The sequence below is a fragment of the Lactuca sativa genome, chromosome 3, assembly GCF_002870075.4.
Source record: "Lactuca sativa cultivar Salinas chromosome 3, Lsat_Salinas_v11, whole genome shotgun sequence".
NCBI lineage: Eukaryota > Viridiplantae > Streptophyta > Magnoliopsida > Asterales > Asteraceae > Lactuca > Lactuca sativa.
In genome coordinates this window covers 276,012,443-276,021,728 of record NC_056625.2, presented here as the reverse complement: position 1 = coordinate 276,021,728, position 9,286 = coordinate 276,012,443, and the positions used below count along the sequence as shown (strand labels likewise).

The 9,286-nt window shown below is 34.4% G+C and overlaps 1 protein-coding gene across 1 annotated transcript; it reads right to left on the bottom strand.

Moving 5' to 3' along the window:
* Positions 1-596: 596 nt before the first annotated feature.
* Positions 597-6,452, bottom strand: LOC111917674 (5'-3' exoribonuclease 3). Its single transcript, XM_023913339.3, has 25 exons — positions 6,039-6,452; positions 5,816-5,921; positions 5,659-5,735; positions 5,360-5,551; positions 5,143-5,262; positions 4,993-5,055; positions 4,790-4,894; positions 4,600-4,701; positions 4,315-4,485; positions 4,041-4,118; positions 3,735-3,884; positions 3,548-3,649; positions 3,362-3,454; positions 3,178-3,273; positions 3,012-3,082; positions 2,804-2,932; positions 2,633-2,709; positions 2,499-2,539; positions 2,315-2,389; positions 2,085-2,230; positions 1,919-2,005; positions 1,756-1,831; positions 1,444-1,517; positions 1,194-1,352; positions 597-1,113 (listed from the first exon to the last, which is right to left on the bottom strand). Exons 1-25 carry the CDS (start codon positions 6,234-6,236, stop codon positions 756-758), a joined length of 2,946 nt encoding a protein of 981 aa, XP_023769107.1. The 5' UTR covers positions 6,237-6,452; the 3' UTR covers positions 597-755.
* Between the last annotated feature and the right edge of the window lie 2,834 nt (positions 6,453-9,286).

The window sequence follows — 9,286 nt, the reverse complement described above, 5'->3', positions numbered from 1 at the left end:
CATCAAATCATATATTATATTTAATTTTATTCATGTGTAACTCACAGATAGAAGTCATTTAAACGTTACAATAAATATATATATTATCATATAATTCAAATATAATCAATATATTATATCAATTTAGTATATACAAATTATTATATCAAATTTAACGTTATAAAAAAAACATATATTTGTAAAGACATCAACTATATAAGTATTTCTGCGCAACGCGCGGGCATTCGCCTAGTATAGTATAAACATCAACTTCATCAACCTGTCTTAGAAAAGTAATATTGATAGCTATTTATCTTCATAAACTTTCATATTTCATCATATTTTAATATTAATTTTTTAAAATTTTCGTAATACACTTGTCTCTAACCCAATATGATATAAAGAATTGTACCCTAGAGTTATCAGGGATTTTCTTACCAAAATGCTGCACCTTATCAGGTTAACCTTTACAGCCGCTTGTTAATTAATCTAAATTTCAATTACAACACAATCAGTCTAAATTTCAATTATAACAACAGCCCACATCCTCCATTCCTTTGGTTGATACTTAAATTTTTTGGCAAAATTATATGTTTATATCCCAAAACCATGTCTACTAGCTTCCAACATATACATGTTACCAACCCAAAAGGATGCCAGTTAGGTTATAAAGATACTAGACTAACCTTACATTATAACTTTAATAACAAACAAGAAAAACCTTTGCAAAATACTTCTCATCTGTTGGGAACATAAACTCTTAATTGTCAATATCTTTACCATCTACGATTGGAGGCATTCTTGGATTTTGCATCTCCCCACTGTCCCCTACCCTGGTTACTAGAACTGGATTCTGACCTAACTGCCCAAAACTGACCATTCACAGTGCTTGTCCTTCCATTATAATTGATTGATCGGTTTTCACAATTCCCATTTCTTCGAGCACCTCTCCCATGAGTATCCCACCAAGAACTGCAGTTTGTTTGCTCTTTTGGTGTCCTTGTGGCATCATGACGTGAAGTACTTTGAGAATTCAGAGTGGCATCATGTCCTCTTCCCCTACCTCTACCACTCCAGCCACCAACGGCTCTAATGGTAGGGCTTCTTTGAGCTCCTTGAACTTGTTCATACGATCTGCAAACAAAACTTTTGTGGACTTATATGTTTTAGATCCACCAAGGAAGAAAAATCAGACAATATTTTGATCAACAAACCTATTGCTCCGGTTAGGGTAACTGTGGGTCCCATGCCTAAAGTGTCTCTCTTGGATGCGACTTTGAGAACTAGAAGCAATTTCGTTGACTCTACCCCTCCATCCACTCGCCAAACCAACACTAGGGTCTATTTTATCTTCTTCAGGTTGTCCATGGCATCTTTGAACAAAAAATTTGCAAAAATATTAGGGCCAGATCACAGAGCCACCAAATAGCTAGCATAATTAGACAAATGTCGAAACCAACAAACCTATTGCTCCGAACAGGGTAACCATGGCTCTCATGCCACAAGCGTACTTCCTTGATATCTGCTTCGCTCACATCCTGTTTATCAAATTTTACAAATGTTCCATCAATTAAACAGAACTCAAGACTTTAACATGTTAATGGAGTTCAGAAATATCTAAAAGCAAATCTTCCATTCATTTTTTGATGAAAAGGACGAGGAAAAACAACCCACGATATTGTATTGTCCACAACACAACGTTTCAAGAGACATGGGATAAATTAGAAGCCTGTGAAAGCAACAGAGCCAGATAATTAAAGAGTCAAAATGGCATACCGAATCTGGAATGTCAGTTCCTTCAAGGACACGAGGGATGTGATGAGAGAAGCATGGTGGATCATAGAATACACATCTGCAGCATAGAAGTACATAATAAAATGACAGTAAAACAATACTAGGTGGTAAATCCCAAGTAATAACTGATAAAGTATTTTCTTACAGAACATCATGATCGCTTCCAAGGTCATTAACATCACAAACATACTTGGGCTCTAAGTTAGGATAGACAAAACCATTTATGTCTCCACTGAAATCAAAACAAGAGAAGAAGATGTATACATTAGGAAAACCAACAATCACTGCAATTCGATAACGAACAGCACAACCTTAAGCCTGTATCAACTTTCATGGAGCTCTTTTGCTCGATAGAGCCTTCATTGTTGAAGGAAGAGATAATTTGCAAAGCAAGATTTTCCTCACTGTGTAGGAATAACTTGTCAGCATTCTCAGCATTTCTTTGAGCTTCCTCCTCCTGAATATAAAAGACGATATTAATTAGAGTCCTTGTCAAACATGTGAAGGTTCTAATCTCTAAATACCATTCAGCCATACGTACAGTCAGTTCCTTCTCGATCATCTTTGTTGAAGCAAGAAGGCGCTTCTCATCGATAAATGGAAGCTTGCAAATACCCTTCAAAAGATATATTTTTGCAACATAAGAAAACTATAGGAATATAAAAGTATAAAACATGGTTGTTGAAAGGAGAAATAAGTGTTTTGAACACTAATTATCCCATAACCTGCCAAAGAAATCTTTTCCCATCCGTGTCCACATCAAAATCTTAGAATAAACAATAAAATATATGTCAATAGTGTTCATAAAGATATTAATCAAGAAACACAACTATTTGAGATGACTCGGATCTTGACATACCATTAGGATAAAAATCAAGAATATTTGAATCATCCGTTGTCATGAGTAACCGATACGGAGGTGGAAGTGCATGGGCACTACATGAGCACATTATATTAGATAAGACCATGAACAAAAACTTATCAATCCACATAACCATGTTTCTTAAAAGAAATTTAAGAGCATATATACCTAGTAGGAGGGAGAACAGACATAAGCTGATCAAATGGTTTAAAGGGGGATCCTCTTTGAAACGTAACTTTAGTACTTGAAAGACCTTTAAAATCTGATGCAAATGGCCCATAATGGAATGGGTAAAACCTATTGATGGAATAATCACAATCGTTATTCTATGTTATCTATAAATGTTAATCATATCTTATTCACAGATGCCCCTCACCATGTCCATGACACAACCCCTGAGAAGTAATATAGCAAAACCCAACACAACCCTTCAGTGTATCTTTCGACCTACATACAATGAAATGGACATGTATGAAACAATGTGTAGATCCAATAATAGAGAATAATATCATTTAGTAAAATAGTAGATGTAGAATACATACCACTTCTTTCCTCATTTTTTCCACATCCGCATCCGTTTCAGCAGAAAACTTGTATTTGTAGTAGCGTTTTCTCCATCCAGGAGTATCCAGTTTCACCTGACAAGATTTAGTTTAAACACTGAGTAGTTCTTGTAATCTACATCCTGAAAAAAAAAGGAAAACTCACAACAAAGATCTTCCATACCATGTCTGAAAGAAGACCGTTTCTGAAAACATCCGATATCTCACGATTGTAAGATTTTAATTGCTCCTTCAATGCTTTTGTATTCTCGATTATCTTAGCAAACAAGAAAAAGAGTGTCATTTAGCTCAAATCTATGATATGGAAAGATACAAAAATGATAGAGAAAGAAAGTAGGATCAACAATACATCATATACTTGCACATCATGATCAGGTGATTTTTCGGTGTATGGTCCCTTCTGATTATGAGTGCTTATCACAGGAAACAACTCCTCTTCTCCATTACCACTCTAGACAAAAGATTAATTATAAAACCTTTATGAATTTTTAAGGAGTTTAAAGATAAAGAAAGTGAACCTAAATTATCAAATATACCTCATCCTTGAATTCTGAAAACATACGTCGAAGTTTGCTTTCATGGATTGCTGATCTCTTCTTGAAAATCTGATCTTCATATGTGCCCAATGCAAGGATGAACTTTTCAACCCTTTTTACTTTGATGTACCCTCCTTTCTTATCATACACCTGTTTCCATTTTTCAAAAATTCAAAACCATAGAAATTGATACTATATACATCGTCAAGAATGAGTCGTATATATAGATCAAAAATTAACAGACTCTTCTAGGGTGATCGATGAGTTACTAAAGTTTTTAGTTACATTAATTCCACCACTAATTACCTTTTCCATATTCACAAGATACCCTCCAAGGTTCTTGAACTCTTGCTTGTACACATGAATCAATAAATCAATACCACCCTGATCAAGAATAATAAAAATTTAGAATTTGGATTTTCGACCACAAAAGGTTGCAATGATTTAGAAGTCTCGTGAACATTTCAAAACACTTTTTTGGTAAACTCTTAGCAATATTTCATCTTTGTACTTTTCTCATCATCACAAAATTTCTTGAAAGTTGAATTTGAACTGAAATGGAAAAAGCATTCAAAGTAACCTCATGAATTTCCAAGGTTGGCATATGGGGAAGAAAATCATTTCCACCGAAAAAGCATATGAATATGAAATCGTCAATCAGGCGTTCGATATCATATTCAAAATTTTCAGGCACATTTGTGGATCTCAAATCAAAATTAAGATATTCTCTCAGTATCCAAACATGAAGAAACTGCAGTAATTAAAAAGACACAATAAAACTAACATTAGAAGTACTTATATACAACATAGATACCAATTCCAAACTCATGTTTAATCCATCATGCACATTTGACTCCTTAATTACCTGATGTGGCTTCTTCACCAACAACTTTTGCTTTCCAGCAGCTGTAATATCAAGTTTGTTCATCTGTTGACTTATATCAACTTTATCACTGTTCAGGTCAAACTAGCAGAAGCACAGGAAAAACGGATTAGCCTGTATTAACAAGGAATTAAAATAAAGTAAAATGATAATATATAGTAGTAAAATGCACCTGTTTGAACCATCCTCTACATTTCACCACATTGGTTTCGGAATTTCCAGCTTGCAACAACACAGATGAGTGACTTGTTTTTGACTTATCTTCTGCAAGAACATTCTGACAATACAAGAACTTAGAATTAGAATTAATTGTCAAAAACTATTGTGCTAGAAATTAACAAATAAGCACAATTTTACAAGAAGTTAAACAAGAACCTCTCGCAAAATGGAAAAATGGAGTTCATGTGTAGCCAAAGCGAGCATAATAAGGTCTGCATCCTGCAAACAAGAGCCGATAATGTAAGGTTAAATGACATTAGTAGGAAGTAATAAAAAAGCTCGACATAAAATGGGTTCAGATAATACCAAACCATACAAGACATGGTGTGTATTTGGATTATAACCAGGGCAAGTCCGTTGAAGGCGTATGAAGGACATTATCTTGTGTTCACCTTCACCATGGGCATTCGCATCGGAAAGAATTACCTATAAATGATCGAACTTTAGTGAAACCCTTAAAAGCATGCATACAATTTCGTTATGTTTTAACCATTTAAATTGTGAAATCTGTGACATGACAAACCTTCAAGTGCTTCCATGCATCGTTTTTTGATACGCGAAGATGAACGTAAGTCTGGAGTTGCTTTGATAACTCGAACATGAACGTGGTGCCCGGAGTGATTATGTTCGAATCCGTCACTTCTGAATCCTGTTTCGGAAGAACATCTTTGCCTTCAACTTCGTATTGCCTTCTCAATCTATCTTCCTCTTTGCGCTATATACACATTATAAGTTTCAACTTAAATGAATTTGATCGAAAAAGACTTAAATTATAGCATGTAAAGATAGTTCGTAAGTATGCACTGAGGGAGAAAAACGTACAAGTGTCTCTTGATCCTTCGCATTTCTGAACCTTCTTGTTCTTTGCTGGTTCATTTTGGCTCTTGGGGCTACTCCGTCTACACAATGTTTTCAAAATTTTGTAGTCTTTGAATATCTGAAGTTAGAAATTGATTTCAATCGAAACAAGATCACTTACCAATGGCCAAATACAGCAGCTTTTTTGGTCTTACAATCATCATTATTCTGTCTATATACTCAAATATGTTGCTGAAAACTTCTTCATATGTTCCAGGAGTAGTCAACTGTAAAAAGAACCAGAAATGTAAAACATAAAGATTTTTACAACTGTAAATTCACTGAAAAGTTTTTCCATTTTCGAATAGAGAAGATTGAGAAAGAGAGAAGATGAAGAGACATACATATTTAGAAAGCACATCGTCGTGTTCCGGGTGAAAACATGGATGTATGATTCCATTCATGTCGAGATAAAGATTATCGAATTCGAGGTCATTGGGGTTTGGTCGAGTTCCGTCTTTCTCCTCCGTCTTCTCCACCGCATTCACCACTGTTTTCGGATACTTGTTCGCCAGCCACCTGTAAAATGACGGAACACCCATTTCTTCTTGCTTCAAAAACGTCTTCTTTCTCTGTAAATGTACTGAAATCGGAAGTGATGGGTTGCAACTACTGGTAAAATAGTAATGTGTTTGGGTTCCCTATAACTCTATAAGTATGGCGGCAACACAGAGATCGGAAAGGCTAGAGTATGATTACACTGTTTCAATGACACTTCGAAAACCCAACTGTCATCATCATCTTTGAATCTATTTTTTATCCATAAAGATAAGTTCGATTTTAAACCTTTTCATTCAATTTTTATCCATAAGATAAGTTCGATTTTTTTTTTTTAAAGACAATCAGAAGTAAACAAATTACTATAAAAAGTTGTTTTTAAGACTTTAAGTTGCCTTTTTATCGTCAGATTTTCAACGTGAATTGTTTTAAAAATGTTTAAATTGTATTTTATTTGATTTATTTTTAGATGATTTAGTTTGTTAAACAATAAACCTCAGAATAATTCGTTTTAGTATAAATTTATTAAAATTGAAAACTGAAGGCGGAGGTATAAGATGATTGATTGGACGGTGGTTTTTTCTAGTTTTAAATAATAATTTCAATGAGAGGTTCTTCTTTTTCCCAAAAGGGAAAAAAAAGTCATAAATGCATTTAGATGAAAATGTGAAAACAAGTAAAAAGGGTGGTAAGAGCATATCAAGTGACATGCCGATATTGTTTGATATACCAAATGTACGTGTTAATCTACCTTTCAAACACCAACTTCTTTTCAATATTTCCAATTCCTCTTGCTATGCCAAATCTCATACTGTTATAAAACCATTTCGACAGTATAAAACTATTTCTCTAAGGGATGGTATCCATATTCACTTTGCCTTTGCCTGTGTATTAGAGCATCTTCAATGGAATTTCACATTTTATACGTATACAGATTGCAATTCACCAAGTTCAAGTTCCAAACCGATCTCAAGTGGTTACAACCGTAAATTGCGATTGGTTCCCACTGTTTTTAGTTGTGAAAGTCGTAATATGATTACAATTAGATGTAAAAGAATGCGACTAGTGGTTGGATGTGAGACGTTGCGAATGGGTCCAAGCAATCGGAGCACATTGGAGTCGAACCGTCTGGCTCATTGCGAATGGGATGGTTGCGACCAATTGCGACTAGTTGCAAATGCTCACAACCCATCACAATCATATTCAGTTCATTGTGATACCGTTCGTTGTTGTAACTGTTGGAATAGCGTCTAAGCCCGTAACTATATTTGGTATGTACTTGACCCGGTTATGCATGGTCCTTTTGGGTTGTCTTCTCCAAAGCAACTTGACAAGATAATTTAAGGAGAAATAGAGAATATTATGGTTTATTAATATATTATAAGAATAATATATTAAAGGAGAAATAATATTTATTTAATTTGTATTAGTCATAAATTAATTATGAATTAATTTGATGACTAAAAGTGATTAATTAAATAAAGGGGTATAAACTGTTAAACGTATGATAGTTGACTTTTGGGTTAAGGAAACCTAATGGACTTAAGGGGGAACGAAATTATGATGGGGATCCATCATATTTTCGTCTAAGGCCTTATTCAAGAAGGTTCCTTGGGTTGCTTGGTGGCTAAGCTGTCCATTAGGGTTTAGACTGAAACCCTAGTAGCCTGCAAGTATAAATAAGACCCCTAGGCTATGGAAATCGGCTACACTTCATTCCAAGGGAACCCTAGGGCCGATTTCTAGCATCTCACCCTCTCTCATATTGCTTTCTTGCTTGTGGGGTTTGTGAACCATTAGAGGAGTTACAATTGTGACTCTAAGCTCAAGATCAAGAAGATTACAAGGATTCAAGCTACTTGGAAGAGGTAAACCACTTAGATCTGTTTTCTTTATGATAATTTCGAATTATATATGATAGATCTAGGTTTGTAAGTTTTGGATTCAAAGCATGTACAATAGAGAAACCTAGATCCAAGCATTAGGGTTTGTATGAGCACATATGATTGTTCTTATGCATAAAACTCATCAGTGGTATCAGAGCCTTGATTGGTTTCAATTGTATGTGATGCATAACTGTTTTGCTTGCTGAAAATCGTTTTTCTTGCCTCTGCCCGACTCAACTCGGCGAGTCAATATCTGGACTCGACGAGTTGGCCCTACTAGGCAAGTTCAGAGTTGACTCGGCGAGTTTGTGCGTCAGACAGAGGATATTTCGAGATTTAGTTGCTGTTTTGTCTTGGATTTGATGCCTAAATCGTTTTTTGAAGTTAAAATCCAAATTTTATCTTAATTAAATGATTATCCTTGCCAAAACAATAGATAATTTCAAATCTTTTGAATATTGGTTGTTTATATGATAAATATAGATTATTTAAAATTATTTGGTAATTATCTTATGACTAAAATTGGATTAGGTCAAATATAGATAGTTATGAAATTAATTGTTTAATTTAAATTATTTGTTATTTGATCCCTTTTGTTTTGAAAAGTTCAAAACTTGCCCTCAAGTTTTGAAATTTGAATTTTGTGATTAAAAGTTTAATATTGAATAATTTAAATTTCAAACCCTTAGAATTTTACAAGTTTAAAATTCAACCCTATACTATTATATATTATTACAAGCTTTATATATTTATATATATATATATATATATATATATATATATATATATATATATGTGTGTGTGTATGTATAACTTAAACTGCTAGTCTTGCCGTTGGTAGGCCTCATTCACGAAGTTAGTCTATAAGGTGGGTATAAGGTTGCTGCCTATAAAATGGCGCTTAATGGGCATACACTCACACCCACCGCTTGCTTGACTGGTGGAGGGTCGTTAGCCGAACGGGCAGGATAGGGCAACCCTCTCCTCATTAAAAGTATAATGTAAGATACAAAGTAACTACATGTTTTACAAATTCCTAATCTTAGTTACTTTAGGGTAAAATGTGAAAATGATGCTAATCCATGGAATTACACTTCGTGCCCTTGCCCTCCTGTTACAACCAGTTCAGAATGACCTACCACATGAACAAAAAGGAGGTCTTCTTGAGCAAGCTCCAAGGACTTTTCAGAACTGCTGAGAGTAATCAA